This window comes from Mustela putorius, unplaced genomic scaffold, assembly GCF_011764305.1.
Source record: "Mustela putorius furo isolate JIRA1106 unplaced genomic scaffold, ASM1176430v1.1 tig00003869_pilon_pilon_pilon, whole genome shotgun sequence".
NCBI lineage: Eukaryota > Metazoa > Chordata > Mammalia > Carnivora > Mustelidae > Mustela > Mustela putorius.
Window position 1 is genome coordinate 11,474,166 of NW_025422021.1, and position 23,025 is coordinate 11,497,190.

The window sequence follows — 23,025 nt, forward strand, 5'->3', positions numbered from 1 at the left end:
TTGGCTTCTTTCACTTAGCCTGTTTTCAAGCTCTTCCATGTTGTAATATGCATTAGTGCTCCAGTCCTTTTGTGGTTGAATAATATTCCATTGTGTGGATATACCACTTTTTGTTTATCCATTCATTGGTTGGTAACATTTTGACTATTGTGGATAATGCAGCTGTAAACATTTGTGTACAAGTTTTTGTATGGCATTTCTTTTTTGTTCTTTTAGGTATATAATTTGGAGTATAACTGCTGGGTCATGTGCTAACTCTGTGTTCAAATTTTTGAGGAACGGCCAAACACAGCAATGCTACTTTACATTCCCACCTGCAAAGTATGAGGGCTCCAATCCTTTCACATTGTCAGCACTTGCTATTGTCCAGTGTACTCACTAAGCCATCCCAGAAGTCATGAGGTAATGTCATACTATGGTTTTGATTTACATTTCCCTAATGGCTAATACCTTGTTAATAGAGTTTATTTGCCATTTGTGTATCTTCTTTGGAGAAAGTTGGTTCAAGTCCATTTTTTAATTGGGTTGTCTTTTGTTTATTGAATTATAAGAGTTTATATTTTTGGTATATTAGGCCTTATCATACATATGATTAACAAATATTTTTCTCCCACTCTGAGTTTTCACTTTCTTGATAGTGTTCATTGAAGGAGAAGTTTTTAATATAGATGGAGTTCAATTTATCTTTTTTTTTTTTTTTTGAGGGGCAATGGGTTGTTTGTGCTGTAGGTGTCATTTCTAAGAAACTACTACCTAATCCAAGGTCATTATAACTGTTTTCTTCTAGGTAAATATTACTTTACCCTCTTCTGAGACAATGTAAGAAATTTGAAACATTTCATTTACCCCTGTAGCTTACATTCTATCATTGCCACTCACATACATACATATTGAAATTCTATATAATGCATTATCATAATCACTTTATGCAATATGTTCACATAGCTATACTTACATATCTACCACAATTTTTGTTTGTTTCTTACTGAAATTTAATCTTCCACCAGAGCTATTTTCCTTTTTTCTGAAAAAATCTGGGGGAGGGGGATCTTCCTTCCTTAGGGAGGATCTGTTGCTATTACGTTCTCTCAATTTTTATTTTAATGTCTTTACTTTGCCTTCATTCTTAAAGAATATTTCTGTTGAGTTTTCTTCCAACACTTTGAAGATGTTTTTCTACTATCTACTTGTTTCCAATATACTATTGAGAAATCAGAATTTTTTTTTTTTTTTTTTAGATTTTATTTGACATAGAGAGAGATAGCACAAGCAGGGGGAGCAGGAGATGGGAGAAGCAGGCTCCCCACTGAGCAGGGAGCCCAATGCAGGGCTCAATCCCAGGACTCTGGGATCATGACCTGAGCAGAAGGCAGATGCTTAACTGACTAAGCCACCGAGAATCCAGAGAAATCAGAAATCTTCTGAAGGTAGTCCCTTCTTTTTGCATCTTTCTTTCTCCTTCCACAGTCTGCCATCCGCCCCACCCCCTGCCTGCCTTCAGTTTCAAGATGATGTGTCTTTTTTTTTTTTTTAAGATTTTATTTATTTATTTGACAGAGAGAGAGAGATCACAAGCAGGCAGAGAGAGAGGAGGAAGCAGGCTCTCTGCTGAGCAGAGAGCCCAATTCGGGGCTCGATCCCAGGACCCTGAAATCATGACCTGAGCCTAAGGCAGAGAGGCTTAATCCACTGAGCCACCCAGGCGCCCCTCAATATGATGTGTCTTGATATGGATTCCTTTCTATTTATCCTACTTGGATTCTGCTGACTTCTTGAATTTATGGCTCAATGTCTTTCATCACTTGCAGAAAATCCTCAGCTATTATCTCTTTAATATTGTCTCTGACACATTCCTTCTCCCCTTTCTGGAACTCCAAGTGCACTTGGCATTTTCGCAATGTCCTCTATGACTTTTATGTCTCTTACCCACTTTCTATCTTTTAAACTCTTCTTTTAATCCAGTTCACCAAGTCTTTCTTTAACTGTGTCTCAAAAGATATCAAACAGCTCCATTAAGTTCTTAATTTTTTCAGTACCAGAATTTCTAATTGGTTCTTTTTCAAATTAAAGTCACAATTTTAGTATCTAGAGTCCCTGTGGCCCATTACTATTATTTTTCTATTGATTTTGGCTTATATATATTGCCTCAACATGTCCTTTCACTTTATTTGAAATATTTTCTGAAATAATTTAGATGATACCTTCCAGGGAGGATGTTCTTTCTGCTTGTCACTGGAAAGCATTAGCAGTCTAGGACCAAGACTTTTTTTGAGCTGGAGTTACTCCCTTCATTCCAACAGTCATTCTTTTTTTTTTTTTTTTTTGAAAGAGAACATGCAAGTGGGGAGAGGGAGACAGCAGACTGAACAGGGAGCTTGAGGCAGGGCATGATCCCAGAACCCTGAGATCATGACCTGAGCCAAAATTAAGTCTGACACATGACTGAGCCACCCAGGTGCTCCTACTCCATTGATCTTTTTGCGTAAGTCTTTCCAGTCAACTTGTGGTTAGATAAAATGAATCTTTCTCAAAAATACTCATATTTGGATGCTTAAAACCTTCTCAGGTCTTGGAACTTCAGAGGACAATCCGAACTTAAAATGATTGGGTTACTTTCTTTTCTAGAGGTTTTTGAAAGTCTGCTTTTGCATGTTGCCTTGCTTCGCATGTTGCATGTGAAGTCTGACACAGTATAATTATATTGTCCTTTTTAGTTATTTGACCTTTTCTTGTCTGTAGGCCCTGAGAACTTTTATCTTTATAGTCTAGTCATGTTTCCAGAGTGTGTCTTAGATTCGATTAAGGGTCACTTTTTCTGGTACTCTGTGGGATCTTTCAATACGAACTCAAGTCTTCCTTTTATTTGAGGGAAATTCTTAGTCTATATCTTTTTAAAAATTTCACATTTTGAACACACTTCAGACTTGCTTAAGTTGTATGAGTAGTGCAGGAAAATGATCAGAAAATGATAAAAATCAGAAATTAACATTAATTTAATACTACTAATTAAACTCCAGATCCTATTTGAATTTCACCAGTTTTCTCACTGTGTTTTTGGTGTCGAGATCGTATTGTCCAAGATTACACATTGCATTTAGGTGTTTTTCCATTGGCCCTTCCAGTCTTGTAACAATTCTTCAGTTTTTCCTCATCTTTCACCTTGACACTTTGAAGAGTACTGTAAGTTATTTCATAGAATGTTATTTTGTAGAATGTCCTTTGATTGGGTTTGTCTGATGTTTTCACATGACTGGAATAAAGTTATGCACTTTTTGCAGTTTTATTACATATTTCTCAATAAATCATATTAAGGATTCATGAAGTCAGTAAGCTTTATTCCTGGTGATAGTGACTCTTACCTCTTCATTATAGTGCTATCTACCAGGTTTCTATACCATAAAGTTATTATCTTACCTGTTGTGGTTAATAAACATCTTGTGGGGCATACTTTGAGACTATACAAATACTGTTGCTTCAACTTTTGTTCACACATTTGGCTTCAATAAGATGAGCCCCTAATGATCACCACCTCCTGTCTTAAACACTCTTGAGTAAATCCCTCTCACATTGTACCAGGGTTGGAATATGTGGTGGAAGTTATCATTATGCCACTTCCAAGCTCAGGTTATAAAAGACACTGGGGCTTTCATCTTGGGCATGTTTTTTTTATGTTCTCCGTCTTTCCTTCTCCTTTTGGATCACGTGTTCTGGTAAAGTCAGCTTCTATGTTCTTAGCAGTGCTGTGGAGAGTTCCGTGAAGTGAGAAGCTGAAGTCTCTAGTCAATAGCCACTGGCTGAGTTTGGAAGTAGATCCACCAGCCCCAGTCAAGCCGTGGACGACTGCTGCCATGGCTGATACCTTAGCTACAGTTCGTAAGGGACTCTGAGGCAGAACCACCCAGCTAAACTACTCTTGGATTCCTAAGCCACAGAAACTGTGAAGTAATGAATATTGTTTTATTGCATTAGTTTTAAGGTAATTTGTTTCACAGCAATCGATAATGTAGTCTGAAACACTTAATCTGATATTAATAGAAGCCAGAAGTGTCTATGTACATTTAGTTATACTGGCTGTTGTCTCTATCGCACAGATGAGAAACCAAAGTGTGGCAGGCATTGAGTTAGCTACCTAGAAGTCACTCGCAGTCCCTTTTATCTGCCCTGTATTCCTCTAGCATAAAGGCTCAAAAACCAAAACACCTACCTTCCCAGATTTCTTTTCATTTAATAGTGGCCATCTGACAGTACTGACTAATGAGATTTATATAAAAGCGCACTGGGAGAAGGCTTCTCGATGAACAGTGGGTAACACCCTTAGGAAGAAACGTTTGGCATTTTTTCCTGCCTGGAAAACAAGGTTAGCAGCCATCTTGCTTTTCATCCGCATAGCAGCCTGGAGATTAACAGCTGTCTTGTGGCCATGAGGATAAAAACTATAACCTAATAATATAGAAAAGACAAACAGTAGGGGTCTAGATCCATGATGATTTCCTTGTGCAGCTTCCCCTTCCTGGTCTGCCTACCTTGGCTTTCTCTTCCTTGAAACTAATAAACCCCTTACTTCTTCAAGCTATTGCTTAGTCACTTTTTTTGTTTGGAACATGGCACATTCCTCACTAACACACTGAGGTGAAGTGAGGTCATTCGAACCCAGGTCTGCTGACTTCAAGCCCTAGACTCAGATAGTCAAACAACACACCATCTGATTAATAGCAAAAACTATCTGAAGGGAAGTTTTGATGCAAACACAGCCAGGTGTCCTGCAGAGAGGAAAAGGACCTGGCCATTCTAGGGAGAGTCAAGAAATTGTTCTACTCCTCCACTTCATTGTCAACCTTCTACCTTCTTACCTCAGAAGCTATACTTTGGCTTCTACCTCTACCATCTCACCAAAACTAAGCTTGGCAAACTATGGCCTGTTTTTATAAGTAGCTTTATTGGAACACAATCATGTCAATTCACACTTCCATAGAACAATGGATGCTGTTTGCATTACAATGGCAGAACGGAAGAGCGGTGACAGAAACCAACTGTTCCATGTGATGTCCCTGACAATTAGCTTAGAGTCTGGAACACAGAGGCACTTAAATATTCCTTGCTCTCCCTCACCCTACTGATTTGTCAAGTCTCTTCTGACACTGTCCACTTCTGTCTCTACTATGATTCACCTAGCTGAGCCAACTGTCGTGTCTTGGCTCCTTCAACAGGTATCTAACACGTCTACCCACTCTGGATTTTTCTCCACAGTACAGCCAGACTGATTTCTCTAAAATGGAAATCGGATTATGCCACTCTCCTGTCTAAAGCCCTGAAATGTCTTTCCATGCTCTCTGAACAAAGTCTAAAACTCTTAGAAAGCTTATAAAATCCCTTTGTAATTTAGATTTTCTCTCTCAAAAGCACCTGTTAGAGTCGTAAGGATGCCCTTTCAGATCTGTAACTACAAGTTCTCTCTCAACCCTGGATATTTGCCAATTATACTCCCTATACCTGCCTGAGACACTACTCCCCACACCTCCACTTTCACCCAGGTGTCTCCTACACAGTCTATGGGAAACACCATAGACATCTCTATCCCCTGGAACCCTCATCATACTTCCCAAGTCTCATTTAGACGTTCCTTCAATAGTAACTTATACTCCATTCTCCTAGCTAGCCCCCAACCTCTTAACACACACACCATTTGTAGTATTCATCACACAGAAAGCTATACAAGAGAAGGGACTATCTGGCTTTTTTCCCACTGTACTTCCAGTATTCATCACTGCTTGGTGCATAAGAGGAGCTCAATATTTACTGAATGAATTCAAATGATTCAACAGAAAAGCAGTTTGTCCTAATTCCAAATGAAAACTTTGAAAACTTGCATCACATCTCCTCACTAAGTCTCATCATGTTTTCCAATCCTATAACCCATAATTTACCAGCAGGGACCCCACACTCATTTCAATCAGTATTCCCAATTCTACCACCCGATACTGCACTCACCTCTCAAATCCCCAAATTATTAGTTAATTTAGTAGTCTAGTTTCTACCCTTTGGGTTCTGGACTGCTGATGTTAGGAGTTCTAAAAATTGCTCCATGGAAATGTGGCTTCTAACCCCACTGTGTCCTCACTATGACTTCTGTGGTACTTCTCTTTACTTCTAGCCTGTTCTCTCATACCATGTCTAAATCCTACCACTTAAGTCAAAACTCCCAGATACACTAGGCTGGCTCACCCTCCACAGATGACCCTGCTCCTCTGTCACCAACATAATAGGGAATCAGATATGAATCCTCTTCCTTTGCTCTAGACTTTCCTTCCATAGCCTTGATCTGTGTTCTTGACCTTACTTCTCTGGCTTGCTCTTGGGCTCTGCCACATTAGTTTTGTTATTGTCACATCTTACTTTGCAGCCATCCTTAAGATCCCATCATGCCTTTTCAGTTGGAGTCATGTTCACTCCACTGCTACTTGATTATGGCACACTAGGATGGTAATAGCTCTTTTGTATTTAATGTGCTTTGTTATCAAGGGGGCTTGAAGTGTCACAAATCAAGAAGTGATCACGTTGCCATCCTTCAGCCCACTCCAGCCAGATCATAAAGGAAAACAACTATGTGCTGTGAATGGGACTGAGACCCACCAACCATCACATGTCAGGAATAACCCCCTGTGAATGTATCTTGTCTTGGTAATTTGATTAAAATCATGGTTAAAATCACGTTGTGCTGGGCGCCTGGGTGGCTCAGTGGGTTAAGCCGCTGCCTTCAGCTCAGGTCATGATCTCAGGGTCCTGGGATCGAGTCCCGCATCCGGCTCTCTGCTCAGCAGGGAGCCTGCTTCCTCCTCTCTCTCTGCCTGCCTCTCTGCCTACTTGTGATCTCTGTCAAATAAATAAAATTTTTTTAAAAATCACATGTGCTTTGTTTTTGTTGTTCAACAGGACCACAAAAATAAGACAACAACAGGAACTTGAGAGTCAGCAATTACAATCCTGGAGATGCTATGAACATCTCCATGAATGAAATGTTCATTCATACAAGATTCATACAAGACTCTTGGTTCATATATTCTCTCGCACTGTTGTCAGTGTTATCAATCAGCATCTTTTCTAAGTTATAGAAATAAATAAATGCTGGGTGGCTCAGTGGGTTAAGGCCTCTGCCTTCGGCTCAGGTCATAATCCCAAGGGTCCTGGGATCAAGCCCCACATCGGGAGTCTCTGCTCAGCAGAGAACCTGTTTCCCCCTCTCTCTCTGCCTGCCTCTCTGCCTACTTGTGATTTCTGTCTGTCAAATAAATAAATAAAATTAAAAAAAAAAAGAAATCAATAAATGCCAAAATACGTAAAGTAGGGAAAAAAAGGTTTGTGAACACAAATGGATGCTTAGCTGATAACTGCCTGGTGAGCTTCAGGATGGAGGGGGTAGGAGCAAACACTGTCAATTCCAACAAAATCACACTCCATTCAAAATAAACATTATCATACAGCCCTTTAGATTTCTGAAGTCTAGCTGAAATTTTTAGAAAGCAGCAAGGACCAAAGTAGTGTTCCTCAGATCTGCATACCCATTCCCTTCTCCCCAGCTTCCAAAAATATACACTTAGAAAAAAACTTTGCATTCTTTTAAGACAAGAATAGAAGAAACAGGAACTACCTCTGCAAATAAAAGGTAAAAGGAAAAGCAAACCTTTATATTTAACTCCACCTTAGAGCAACTACCAGTTATGTTATGCTTTGATCTTTTCTGCTATGCTCACTTACACTTATTATTGTCAATACCTTAAAAAAAGAAAAACATTTAAGAATTAAACATTTTAAGGACCTTTCACAAACCAAATGACAGTAGGTTTTTATTAACATATCTTACAATGTTGATTATTCCTAGTTTTGTAATCTCTGCTTAATTATAAAGATTGATTTAGCCTCTACAGTAATGTACTGTATTAAATGTTCATTCATACAAGATACCACACCAGTACATTTTTTTAATAATATACACACATCACTCTAGCTTGGACCTGTTATTTTTAAAAGTGGGCTTATAAATGGGACTTATAAAAGTTATGGGGGAAAAAATTAAAATTTTAGTTTAGCAGCATGCATGTATGTAATTCAAGTACAATTTTCAACCAAGTGCTTTTCAAAAATTTACTGGTGACTAATTCACCAATATCAAAATAAACACTATCAAATACCCAAATTTTAATGTTAAGGCTAATATTTTCACTTCACATCCATATGCACAATCATAAAACATTCCATTTTAAATATGTAGTAATCAAAGTCTGAATACATTATACCATGTATATATAGCATCAGAGTTTCAAACTGTAGAATTATTCAAGTTCATGAATCCTGTATCAGTATTTACTAGAGATTTAAATTAGCATTTGCTCTTCAACCACACTTACAAATGGTCTGGTATTCAGAATGACCAATGCAAAAAATATGACAGGCTGAACTTATGATACAGTATTTAAAAAAGTAGCAATGTGTTTGAAAGGACAACTATTTAGTTAAACAGAATCATTCTCATCTTTCAGAAAGTTATCTTAATATTTTGGAAATGTATATAAAAATAGCAAGCTATTTCCATGTATTTTATTGTGGAGCTATAGGTAATTTTTTGACCTTTGAACACATTTGAATATGTACTGTTCTGCTGTATTTTAATGCAAGGCCATCATTTAATATCCATTTTCACATTCTGTAATGTCATGTCATTCAATAATTTTTAGAACATAGATCTGACTTTATTTTTGTATTTTATGATTAGATGTTTTTTAGTTTATTTTTACATGTAAAAATGTAATTTTATATAACAAGCCATGGAAGTCCAAAGTACCAGGAATTGCTTGATAACACTATCTATTAAATAATCATCAAATTACTAAATCATTTGGAAGAAAAATCTTGTTAGCAATATATAACATGCTTTTCTGTAATCTTCCTTCTCTATTTATAGAGTGGGTTTTAGTTCAATCATTCCCATTCTTACTGATTAAAAAAACCCAACAAACATAAATTGCTTTTCGCAGCAGCTTCTAAGAAGAATGCAGATGCATGGCTCATTCATGAGGGTCATCACCACTGAGCCTTTTTTTTCCTTTTAGGAAACTAAGCAGAAATAGCAGTGATTACGCTGCACAAATACAATATAGATGAACCTCTCGAGCTGACAGGAAAGTTCCAAAACTAAGCTTCATTTGTGGGTAAGTCTGAGCAATTTCCAATTTGATCATTTAAACAAAAACTTGGTTGGTAAAAAACGGTGGGCATGCACAGAATCAAAATCTGCCATAAATGTTCTTAAAACATCTGATTTTATAGTAAAATCTACTTGTTAATACCTCAAGTAAGTCATCCAAATGAAATGGCAAATTTTGATTTTTAAGGACTCCCTTCCCCAACCACACATATGTCCCTCAAAATGTACTGTATTATATTAACAGCAGCTATCTACTTATTTTACAACTATTTCAATTATTTACCTGGGGAGAATATTTATGAAATTCCTGAGAATGAATTAAGTTTTCAGCAAAGCCTTAAACTTTTTAACAGATTCCTCACAATAAGAAAAAATTTTTAAGTCCTACTATTAGACCAACTTTTACTATACAATATTTCACATAAATCATGTTTTACATTTTTTTTCTAATTACATACAGCAAAAATCTCAAATCAACACAAGAATGCCAGAGGGAAAGGATGCATTGTGTTTAGCAGATGCAAATTAAAACACACAGATATAAAGAAGCAGTAAAACTTTAAATAAATCACACCCACTCCAAGTATCAATGAATAGCTGATATGCATTGCTGGGAGAATCATTTTTAAATGATTTTGTCAACAAGTTGTGCTTCTTATTAATTGTGGACTTAAAAAAAAAAGGAGCACTAAAGAATGATATAACTTGTTATTTGTTATGTTCTCCAGATACTTAAAAAAATTTTTATTATACCATTAATGTGATTACCAAGCACCTAATTTTGGAAAGGCTTTATAATATATGTTTTCTTTTTCTCCCTCAGCAAAAGCGTTAATCCCCCAAATTAAGGTAAAGCTTATTGTTGATAAATTCTTAATGAAAATGATATAATGCAATGCTGAGGTGGTGAGTCACAGCCCATTGTAATGTGGACCCCATCTTTTATTGATGTGATCAAAAGTATGAGAAATCCACTGTTGCTCAAGAACTTTGTATCTTTCCTTACAAATGTAGAGAGGTTTGCCTCGCCTAGAATAAAAAGGAAAAAAAGGTATTAAAAGTTGTACAATACAGTGAAGATTTCACACACATTAAAAAAAAATAGATTCTTTATGGCTAAAATCTCACATAGTAGTTTGGTTTATTTTATATTCCCTTACCATGTGTAAAGTAAATTTCCTTAGGATATGTAAAGTATCTCAAAAACTAGAAACAGCTTTAACTTAATGACTATCAGAATTTCTTAATATAAAAAGAAATTATTATTACAATTACAAAGCCAGGAATGGTACATTGTTCTTATTGATGAGACATCAATAAAACATTCAAAAATACCCATGCATATCTAACCTAAGATCCCGATCTTCTTCTCCATGGGCATCCAAATACACAGAACCCCAGAGGCAGAAGCGGTGGCCTCGAATGATGATAATCACCGAAGCATTGATCAAAAGGAAAATTCCTGTTCCAGCACCACAGTTCTGAGAATGCTAAATAATTAAAAATATATCAGTGATCTTCATAATAAAATGGACTTTATAAGAAAATCAAGAATGCCTTAGTTAAATTTCTTCTAAATAATACCAAATATCTCTTCAATTCTTAATAAGATTTCATCTAAGTTAAACTTACAATTTCATTCTTAACATTTGATTAGTAATACATTAGGAGGAATTTGGGTTAAGGATTATCTAGGAAAGCAATTAAGAGCCAACCTAAACCTAATTCAGAGGCTGGCACCCACAAGAGCAGGTATGACCACTGTCTTACTGCTCACCGTGTAAGAGTTCCTACCATGAAAGGGCAACGGGCGCAGAGGGAAGAAGTGGAAGTGGACTTAAGAAAAGTTTTACTCACTTAAGTAAAGCCTCAGATGTTTGGGTTTTTCTTTTTTTTAAACCCTTCTACTGGATTAACAAAAGAACAAAAACAAAATCCTTGTGTACTGTGTATTTAATTCAAAGAAGAGCTAATATGAAGAGCAGGATTAACCACATATACCACATTTCCATGTGCCAATACATTTGAGTTTTCATACATTTTCTATTATTTACTATTGCTTACCAATACACATTCACAGTAGCTTTGTTGCTTGCAGCAAAGTCCTTTCAGGCATACAAAAGTACCACAAACAAGGCAAACAGCAGGATCCTTAGGAACCTTAGTGCAGACACTACAGGTTTTTCTGTGGTAGTACTGAAAAATGGTGTTGTAATTCTCAGGCAACTGGAGCAGGTGTGGTAATTTCCATCTTGACTCTTGGATAAGCAAGGCCTAAAATATTATCCAAAATTACTCATTAATCCTACGTATTTAAGTCACTAACACAAAATGCTTATATTTTAAAGGCCTTTTTTTTTCTAAGAAAAACACATCTGTCTCTAAGTATGTGGCTTATTTTCTTTATTAAACTCTTCTCATTTCCATTTTACAAGTGACTAAAATAGTACAATTACCAATCTCTATTTTAATGTTGTTTCCAATTACAGTACGGTATCAGTTTTTAGATTATGTACCCTAAAACATTTAAACTTGTCATTACTTAAAAATATTAAACATAACTAAGACTGCACTAAGACTTAGTTATTAAAACTGTATAACTAAGACTGCATATATCTAGATGTACTTGTTTTTAAATACGCTTAATGCAAAATTTTAAGTAAACTTTTAAAAAATCAACTTTTGACCTTTCTCAGATAAACAATTTATTGGCTTTTCTTAAGGTAAGGTTATGGTTATAACTCATTATTTCTACCTCAACAATTTATAATTTAGAATCTCCTAAGAAGATGTAAAACCCTCTTGTACCACCAACTGTTAAGGCCTTTTGTATCCATAAATGCTACGGCTACAACTCTTTTTAATAAACTTTCTGCTACAAGTATGGGGAAAAAAATGCCAAATTAGTTAAGTTTCCCCACAGAGTATACTTAATTCATTATTTGCAGTTTATAAAAATACTGGTAATAGCAGTAATTCCTTTCTAGATGCCCCTCCATGAATAGATAAAATGTAGTATGAATCTAATATCTCAATAAACCGACCATTTCACATTACTTACAAACAACCATAACCTATCTAAATTGATGCAGTACTTATGTAGTCAGCCTGGCATTTATCAATAAGCTCATGGATAAAGTAGCCATGGAAGCAAGGCCAAGGCAAATATATGTGCTTACAATATGCTATTTGCCTACATTCAGTGCCCAAACTCAGACTGCAAAGATTGCATATTCTGTAATGGGTTGGTTATACCGCACTCTTCCATCAGTGGAAGGGAGAGCAATTTGTCCTCACCGAACTTGATACCTATCTAGATTAGACGGTCTATTACCCAGCAGCTCACACCACATGGTCTTAAAGAATTTTTTTTCAGAATGACAGATGTGAGGCAACAGGTGGATGTCTATGGAAGTAACTGATCCTAACATATATTCAAACATCTGACAAAACGGCTCATCTTTTTTTTTTAATATTTTATTTATTTATTTGACAGACAGAGATTACAAGTAGGCAGAGAAGCAGGCAGAGAGAGAGGAAGGGAAGCAGGCCCCCTGTTGAGCAGAGAGCCCGATATGGGACTCGATCCCAGGACCCTGAGATCATGACCTAAGCTGAAGGCAGTGGCTTAACCCACTGAGCCACCCAGGCACCCAAAACTGTTCATCTTTTAAATGACGAACTACTTCACTGACAGAATGTAGATGGTACCAGCTGGGAGAAAATAAGATGAAGTATATGCTCCTACAGAATGAAGTCCATGCTCTAAAACAGCAACCAGTACATTGTGGGTGATCATTTTACTGCAGATGAAATCCATCAGTCTGGAAACCAGGGAGTGAGAAGTGGTTTTGGCAGGTCTCATGATTACACCTAAGAATTCAGTTCTTTTATTTTTGTTTCCTGCTATTCTGAATTCTTCTGTGGTTTAGGACCATTCTAAGAAAGTTGTGTACTGTCCTCCATCAGAGGATATGATAATAGTCCCACTGAAGTAGAAACCAAATATCATCTGGCCATTTCTTCTCACTAGAAGAAAGGAATGGCTTATAGCATAGTCTGAACTATCAAGAAGAACAGAAATATTGCTATATAATTAGCAGCAGAATGTTTTAAACTTAGAGATCCCTGAGACCCGCTGCTCACCATGTCCCAAGATCAAAAGATAAAAATTTAACACAAAACTATTACGGCCTTAATATAAGCAAGACAGAACCAATTACCAGAAGCTCAGATCTCTCAGAATAAAGTGTGGTTCACATCCTTGGTTGAATAAATACAACCTGTTGAGGTTCTGGTCATATATTTGACTATATATTAGTTATAGCTTTATGACTACTTGAAAATGTTCTTGCTTACAATGGTGGCATATCTTCTTGCAAAATTTTCTCTTTTTCTTTCACTTAACTATGGAATTCAGGGTGAGGAACTGCTAATTAAAATTTTCCAGGCCACCAGGGTATAAGTACAACAAATACAGAAGGAATGGACATCTCTCAGAGCCTCTGCATTCAGAAGGGTATGATGATGTAACTATTGGCTGTGACTTTATTTGCATATTTGGCAAACTGGTAGATGCATTTGTGATTATAAATGCAACGGTTACATCATTTTGAACAGTGTAATAAATGAAACTCTGTGAATGAGAATAAGGATGTCTACATGCCAATGGGTAAGATATGAAGACAGTGGGCCACCATTGTTTGTTGTTTATGTTTTTCAATTTGTCCACAACCTTATCTGCCTTCTTATATTATTAACAGTATTACAGTATTTGGAAAATAACCTCTTTTCTTGTTCCATACAGGTCTGACAATTGCCCTAATGCAAGATCCTGCCCCATCACAGGGGTATACACAGGATGCAGATTAGGTCAATCAGATCCTTTCTCCCAGGAATCTGAATCTTGAGCACCATATAGAAGGGCGGAAAGTGGTTCAGATGGGGTTATCCAGCAGCAGCACTTCAGAGAAAACACACCAAAACTGTCTGTGACCAAAGAATCTTAGCTGATACAAAAAATCAGAGCAATAATTCAGACTTTCTTCCAAGGGTACTTTTGTTGGACTACTCAGCTCCAAATATTGTTTCTATCTTGTTCATATTTAAAATTTCCAGGTGAAGAAAATCTGGTTGACCTGGGTCAGAGTCGGGACTAGAAATAGAACTGAGTGGAACAGGGATAAAAGTAGGGATGCATGTCAGATGGGAGTGCATTCAAATAACCGGAAAATTTTGGAATAAGTAGAAATAAATGTCACTGTTCTGGCTCTAAAACAAATTATTATCACTCAATTTTACACAAAAGATTATTTTTTAAATGACAAATTCTTATTTTCCATCGATATTCATACTAATAATCATACATCTAACATGGGAGCTTGTTATTATACTAGCAAATGAATTAATTTTTTTAAAGATTTATTTATTTATTTATTTGAGAGAGAGACAGAGAGAGAGAGACTGTGTGTGTGTGTGCGTGTGTGTGTGTGCGCGCGTGTGTGTGTGCGTGTGTGTTCGTGCGCGCGCGTTCACGCGCACAAGTAGGGAGAATGGCAGGCAGAGGGAGAGGGAGAAGCAGGCTCTCCTCTGAGCAGAGAGCTGGATGTGGGCCTCAATCCCAGGACCCGGGGATCATGGCCCAAGGAGAACGTAGACGCCTAACCAACTGAGCCACCAGGTGCCCCTCAAATGAGTTAATTTTTATCTATTGTTTAACCCATGACTCCAGTGAAAACAAAAAATTTTAAGTACATGTATACTCCTCACTTTCTCCTGTCCTGGTCCTAAGTTATATCCATCTCTTACCCCTAGTCATTCATTATAGGTTTCTAGACATCACTATATAACTTCAGATTCTAACTATTATCTAAAAATAAGGAAATTACTAGATAGGAAAAAAAATTTTATACATAGTATACAAGGCTCAATTAATGTCTTGAAATTATCTTTCCTTTAAAAAAGAGAGGGTATAAAATATTATTTCCTTAAGGATTTCATTAGAAAACAGAAGTGAACAAAAGCAGAGACATTTATTATTTATGCTTACCTTGCCTTTATTATTCACTCAATGGCTATTCTAGTGTGATACCTCTATCTAAAATACTAAGACTGGGTGGCAAAGTGAGTTAAGCCTCTGTCTTTGGCTCAGGTCATGAAACAGAGGGTTCTGGGATCCCGTCCCATGTTGGGCTCCCTGCTCAGTGGGGAGTCTGCTTCCCAGCTCCTTCTGCCCCTTCCCTTGCCCATGCTATCTCTGTCTCTCTCTCTCAAATAAATAAAATCTTTTGAAAATAAAATAAAATACTAATTTTTTATTATCTCCTTTTTATTTATTTTTTATTTTTTAAAAAGATTTTATTTATTTATTTGACAGAGATCATAAGTACACAGAGAGGCAGGCGGAATGGGGAGGGGAAGCAGGCTCCCTGCTGAGCAGAGAGCCCAATGTGGGGCTCGGTCCCAGGACCCTGGGATCATGACCTGAGCTGAAGGCAGAGGTTTTAACCCACTGAGCCAACCAGGCGCCCCTATTATCTCCTTTTTAAAATTAAAATTCTCATCTTCTCTGAAACATGGCTCTTCTTTTACCAGTTCTATTTCTACCAATTATATCATCCTACCAGTTAACTGTTCTACAAATATTTATTAGGCGACCAGTCTATATCAGGTACTTTCTAGGAACTAGCAACTCAAAGAAAAATAAGGAACAATTTTTGCTTTTGGAGCCCCCCATTCAGACATATTAAACAAACAAAAGTGATAAATATGGTGACTGTTAGAGACCATGGCAAAAGTACTGTCATATAACACAACAGAAGGAGGGGATTAGAACTGAAGAAGAAGGATTATCAGACAAAGCTTTACAGAAGAGGTACACTTATCTTAGCAAAGCCTTGAGGAGTGATTAATTCAACAGGAGAAGGATAGGAAAACTGCTTTAGATAAAAGTAATAGTAATAAGAAATAACACAGATGTTTAAAAACATATAGCACATTTAAAACATTCTTCTGCAGTTTGAGCAAGGTGGCAGCAGGAGAGTGGTATGGATGAAGTTTAGAAAGGCAAGCAAGCTGGTGAAAACCCCTGAATGCCATGCAAAGACTCCAGTCTTCCTCCATACACCATCAACGGTATTTTAAGCAGGATCAGATTTTTTATCAGAATTATGTCTACTAGTTACTATTCCTTCAATGCTTTGTGTTCAGATCTTAAAGTCAAATATACATGTGGTCATCAAGTCCTATATATTTTTCTCAAATGTCTTGCATTGGTTATATTCTGTCTAATTTCTACTGTCAGAGTAATACCAGATTTTCTTCACCACCTAGATAATCTCTGGCTTCTCTCTCTCATTTCAATTGGCCTACTAAAAAATTACCCAAATTATCTCCCTAAAATACCTCCATCATATTATTCCATTTCTCAAAAACTGGAGTTCCACCTATAGTTTAAGGTAGAAAGTCTAAGCATCAAACCATGGAATTCATAGCCACTTCCCACAGCCCCCGCTCTACCTTTCCAGTTCACCTATCTTCAACACAAAACCCTTCACTAGCCAAGCTGGCAGGATAGGCCCAGCAAATTCTAAAATTAAAGACATGGCCTTTTAAATCTGCTACTCCAAATTTTTGATTTTTGTGTGACAGCTGTCTTCCCAATAAGCTTATAAATTCCTTGTCTATCTTAAAATTCCTTTATATCTTTCAAGTCTAGGGCTATGATTATTTAAGACATTCAATAAAAGCCTAATGACCTAAAACCAACTTAAAGTAGCATATTAATAACCTAGCTTTGTTAACAGAAGTATTTTTGCTTTTAGAATCATAAACATAAGGAAACCATTTATTCAACAAAATTAGTTTAGTATATGCTCCCCAAAACCACTGACCTGAAATTTTTAATTTTTCATTATTCTCTTACCCTATTAACATATCACCCCTATGACAAGTGGGCAATACTACTCTTTTTTACATACCTTTCCTTGTTCTGCATGTCTTTCAGTAAATGAATTTATCTCAAGACACCACTGAGATATAATATCAAATGCTGGAACTGGCCAATCCAGACAAGAGGCACTGATGAATGGATGTTCTGTTTGGTAAAATGTTGGCAGAAGTCCCAGGCAGCTGGAAAGAACCGAAAATTCTTCTTCTTCCTTTTAGACATGAAACAGAAAATTCTCAAGGCATTTCATAAATAACAGTTTCCATTATAGATATTTTAAATGTCATCCTCATCAGTTACTTTTGGACAGTAAGAAAATTTTCTCAACGGAGTCAAGTAAAGGAAAGTATAGGGAGTAGAAGGAGAAAAAAAGAGATAATAGGTTCCCAGCTTTCTATCCAAATATCCCACAGTATTTCTCATTGAAATTTAAATCGTAAGTGATTTAAGATAGCATCTGCTTCTTCTATACATTTATTTTTTAAATAGTGTTGCACATTTCTGGTGAATAATACAGTCTATAGAATCTAGCCACTCTATGAGAGCAAATGTTTTGGGGGCAAAGGGAAAGTAACTTTTGGGTAAAAAGACATAGGCTGTCAGTGTGGCTGAAGAACAGTGAAAATATGGAATTCACAAGACGCAGTACAAAATAATATGCCAGGACCCTGAATGGGTATGAAACTCCAAAAGAGGGTGGAGTTTTTAAAAACTTGAGAGATCTAAGTGCCAGCTAAGTTGAAGTTCTATCAGTAATAAGAGAAACGAAGAAATCAGTGAGCTAAAGGACTCAAATCCTGTGTTTTAAAGGACTTTGTTAGTCTTATAAACACCAAAATACACCCCCCACTACCATTCTATTTAACTAAAGACTATTTAGGAGGCTAATATGTTTACTTTCCCCTGTCCACTGATCAATTCCTCTCATCCTTCAAATGACAGCTCCCGAGGGAATCCTTCCCTCACTAAACATAAAGACCCCTTAGATTACTCAGCTCCAATCAGCTAAAGTTAACCCGTCCATACTTTGTAAACACTTCTCTTCTTGTGTTTATATTTTCTAATAATTAATTTAAAAATAAATTAGCATTTCCTGTAAGACTATGGGAATAGTACCTTGGGATAGGGGCTCTGTTTTCCCCCTGCTTGGCACATAGTAAACATTCAAACATCTGTTTGCAAAATTGAACTAATTATGTAGATTAAGTATAAATTCTAAAATAAATGTGCTACAAAGAAAAAAATAAAGATAAAAAAGTAAAATGAAATGCAGGCTGAAAAAGATGCTAATTTTTATAATCTCTAGAAATGAGGCTATACATCTCCCATTTTTCTAGCAACAATAAAGCCATCTTAAAAAAACAATATAATTGAGGTGTATTACACATACCATAAAATTTGCCCACTTTACGTGTAGTTTGATGAATTCTGACAAATGTATAGTCAGGTAACCACTACTACAATAAAACTTCAGAACAACTCCATCCCCTCCAAAAATTTTGCTTTTGCCTATATGCAATCAATTCCAGTTCCTACTCCTGGCCCCAAGCAACCACTAATCATGCTTTCTGTCTTTATAGTAATGGATTTTTAAAAAAATTTCCACATAAATAGAATCAAACAGTATGTGTGTGTATATGTGAGTGTGTGTGTGTGTGTGTGTGTGTGTGTGTGTGGTCCTTTGTGCCTGTCCTCCTTTCACTGAGCATATTTTGAGATTCATTCATGTTATTGTATCAGCAGTCCATTCCTTTTTACTGCTGAATAGTATTATACTGTTTGGATATACCACATTTTATTCATGTGTTTACTTGCGAGTGAATTCTGGGTTGCTTAGTTTTTGACTACTACAAATTAAGCTGTTTTAAACATTTATGTAACTCTTTATGTGAACATATGTTCTATTTCTTTTGGTAAATACCTAGGAGTAGAATTGTTGGGGTGTACAGTAAATGCATGCTCAGCTTTTAAAAGAAATTGCCAAACTTTTTTCAAATTTGACTATGTACTACATCAAAAACTAATGATGTACTGTTTGGTGGCTAACATAACATAATAAAAAATTTATATAAAAAAAATTTGACTATGCCATTTTGCATTATCATCAGCAATGAGTGAGAGTTTCAGGTACTCCAAATCCTCACCACTTGTGACATTAGTTTGTACACTGCCTCTTTTACTTGCTTTGGGCCTAATCTGCCCTATTTTTAGCTTCATAAAATAGAAATTTAGATGAATGACTTGAGAACCTTCTTCACTTGAAGCTGTATCTCTCCAAGAATTATTTCAGTGACATCCTGCTTTTTTTGCTATGCTGTGTTTCTCATTTTCACTCAGTTTAAGTATTTTCTAATTTCCTTGGGATTTCTGCTTTAAGTTATTCAAAAGTATGTTGCTTAATTCCCATACATTTGTGGATTTCCATATTTTTTTGTTAATGACTTTAATTCTTATGTGGTCAGAAAATATGCTATATGATTTCAACTCTTCTAAATATATTGATAACTTGCATTATGGCTTGGCATATGGCATATTCTGAGGAATGCTCATGTGCACTTGTAAAAAATATGCATTCTGTTATTTTTTGGTGAAGTATTCTATAGACGTTAATGACACAAGTTGATTAATAGTACTGTTCAGGTGTCATTTATACTGTCTCCTTATCATTGACTAGTAAGAAAGAACACTGGAGTGTTCAGCTATAATTGTGGATCTATTTTTTCTTTCAATTCTGTCAATTTCTGTTTATGTATTTTGGGGTTTTGTTGTTTCATGCATATATATTTTTAACTGTTATATTTTCCTGCTCTGTTGAGAAAGGGCATTTATTTCCAATGTAAGGCACAGAAATAACTTGAGAAAAAGGGAACTACCAATGGTAGAAAAATTGCAATATTTTTCATCTTATGATAGGAAATTGAACAATGAATAAAAATTAACAAAGAACTACATAAATGAATTTTTTTCTCCTGGCATTCATAGACTACTTCAGGATTACTTGGCTTATCTTTATGCAGCAGATGTTGAGTCCAAATGTGGGTCACTAAAATGAGAGATACCCTAGCTAAGGAAAAACTTCTGAAAGAAAAATAAAAGTTTCTTACTTGACTTAGATAAAATAGAGTGGAAGATTATTCTAAACAAAGAAAAATCATGAGATACTTTCAAGATCAGATAATAAATTATCTTTTACTTGTATTCATTTTCTAATTATTTTCAAAAGAAACATATAAACATATAACAAGTAACCTGTAGTAAAAGAAATAAAATGGCTCCTAAATATAGAAATGCTCACCCTTAGGAGAAATGCTAATTAAAACCACACTGAAATATATTTTACCTAATCAAAAGATCTAGAGGCAAAGATCAAATAGTTTGAGAACACACTGCACAGACATGTGATTAGGGAAACTCTCATACATTACTATTAATGTAATTGATACAATTTTGGTGAAAGGCATTTGGTAATAACCATCAAAACTACAACTGTATGTAAGAGCTGACACAGCAAACCACTTCTAAGAATTTATCCCACAAATACAATAAAAAAACACAAGCAAAATGTCTTGCATGTGCTATTACTCATTGTTTTATCACTTATAAATAGCAAAGGATTATAAATAACCCAAATGTTTACTAATAAAGGACTGATTAAATACATCCTGGTATATCATACAATGAAATATTCTTAATCTGTAAAACAGAATAAGAAAGATCTTCATACCTTCATTGAATATGAAATGATCTCTAAGATACACTCTTAAGTGGGGAAAAAATGCAAGCTATACAACAGTATGTTTAAAAGGGGCTAAAGAAAAAAATACACCCCTCTATAGACATATTTTTTGGTATATGTTTATCTGGAATAATACAGAGTAAACTGATAGCACCTAATAGTGACTGAGTGGCTAGGAAAAGGAGTAAAATAGAAATTTCTTTATTAGAAAATCACACAGAGATGGGGCACCTGGGTGGCTCAGTGGTTAAGCCTCTGCCTTTGGCTCAGGTCATGATCTCAGGGTCCTGGGATCGAGCCCCGCATCAGGCTCTCTGTCAGCAGGGAGCCTGCTCCCTCCCCCACCCCTCCTGCCTCTCTGTCTACTTGTGCTCTCTATCAAATAAATAAGTAAAATCTTAAAGAAAAGAAAATAACACAGAGAAATGGAAAGACATTCCATGCTGATGCATTGGAACAATAAATATTGTTAAAATGTCTACACTACCAAAGCAATTTACATATTTAATACAATCCCTATCAAAATACCAACTGCATTTTTCACAGAGCTAGAATAAACAATCCTAAAATTTGTATGGAACCACAGAAGACCCCAAATAGCCAAAGCAACCTTGAAAACGAAAAGCAAAACTGGAGATGTCTCAATTCTGGACTTCAAGTTATATTACAATTCTGTTGTGATCAAAACAGTATGGTACTAGCACAAAAATGGACAACAGATCAACAGAACAGAAAAGAAAACCCAGAACTACTTGGCCAATTAAACTTTGACAAGGCAGGAAAGAATATTCAATGGGAAAAAGACAGTCTCTGCAACAAATGGTGTTGGGAAAACTGGACAGCAGCATGCAAAAGAATAAAACTGGACCACTTTCTTACACCAAATACAAACGTAAATTCAAAATGGATTAAAGACCTAAATGTGAGACCCCAAACCATAAAAATCCTAGAGGAGAACATAGGCAGTAACTTCTTTGACATTAACAATACCAACTTCTTTCTAGATATGTCTCCCAAGACAAGGGAAACAAAAGCAAAAATAAACAATTGGGACTTCATCACTATAAAGGCTCCTGCACAGTGAAGGAAACAATCAACAAAATAAAAAGGCAACCTACAGAATGGGAGAAGATATTTGCAAATGGTGTATCTGATAAAAGGTCAGTAGCCAGAATCTATAAAGAACTTACAAAACTCAACACCTAAAAACCAAATAATCCAATTAAAATATGGGCAGAAGAGATGAATAGACATTTTCCTAAAGAAGACATCCAGATGGCCAAAAGACACACGAAAAGATGACTAGTATCACTCATCATCAGGGAAACGCAAATCAAAACTACAATGAGATACCACCTCATACCTGCCAGAATGGCTAATATCAAAAACACAAGAAACAAATGTTGGCAAGAATGTGGAGAAAAAGGAAACCCCTGTACTGTTGGTGGGAGTGCAAACTGTTGCAGTCATTCTTGAAAACAGTATGGAGGTTCCTCAAAGAGTTAAAAATTGAACTACCCTAGACCTAGCAACTATATTACTGGATATTTACTCAAAAAATACAAAAATACTTAATCGAAGGGATACATGCAGCCCAATGTCCATAGCAGCATTATTTATAATAGACAAATTATGGAAACAGTCCAAGTGTCCAATGACTGATGAATGGATAAAGAAGATGTGGTCTGTCTATATGTTTATATATATATATATATAATGGAATATAACTCAGCCATAAAAAGGAATGAAATCTTGCCATGTGCAAGGCCATGGGTAGATCTAGAAACTATTATGCTAAGTAAAGTAAGTCACAGAAAGACAAGTACTATATGATTTCACTCATACACTGAATTTAAGGACCAAAACAAATGATCATGGGGGTAGGGAGGCAAACCAAAAAACAGACTCTGAACGTGGAAAACAAACTGATGGTTACGAGATGGGAAGTAGGGCGGGGATCAAAGAGGTGATGGGGATTATATATATAAGCAAATATATATACCACTATTTCTCCCCTATCTGTGTTTAATACAAGCATGCCTCGCCTTTGGTCACTTAATATATTTTTGAGATTTTTCCAGATTGGTACATAGAAAACTTTCTATTCTTTTCTTTTCTGCAGAGTATTCCAGTGTCTAGCCA

General features: G+C 36.0%; 1 protein-coding gene across 6 annotated transcripts in view; it reads right to left on the reverse strand.

Moving 5' to 3' along the window:
- Window positions 1-7,814: 7,814 nt before the first annotated feature.
- Window positions 7,815-23,025, reverse strand: part of UBR3 (ubiquitin protein ligase E3 component n-recognin 3) — a 239,123-nt gene continuing 223,912 nt past the window's right edge. For all 6 annotated transcript variants that reach the window (XM_045066843.1, XM_045066849.1, XM_045066846.1 and 3 more), the window contains 4 exons: window positions 17,179-17,358; window positions 11,264-11,473; window positions 10,550-10,689; window positions 7,815-10,228 (listed from right to left, as the gene is read on the reverse strand). In XM_045066843.1, the coding sequence (XP_044922778.1) occupies window positions 10,111-10,228; window positions 10,550-10,689; window positions 11,264-11,473; window positions 17,179-17,358 (648 nt within the window). In that variant the 3' untranslated portion in view covers window positions 7,815-10,110. The remainder of the gene's footprint in view (window positions 10,229-10,549; window positions 10,690-11,263; window positions 11,474-17,178; window positions 17,359-23,025) is intronic.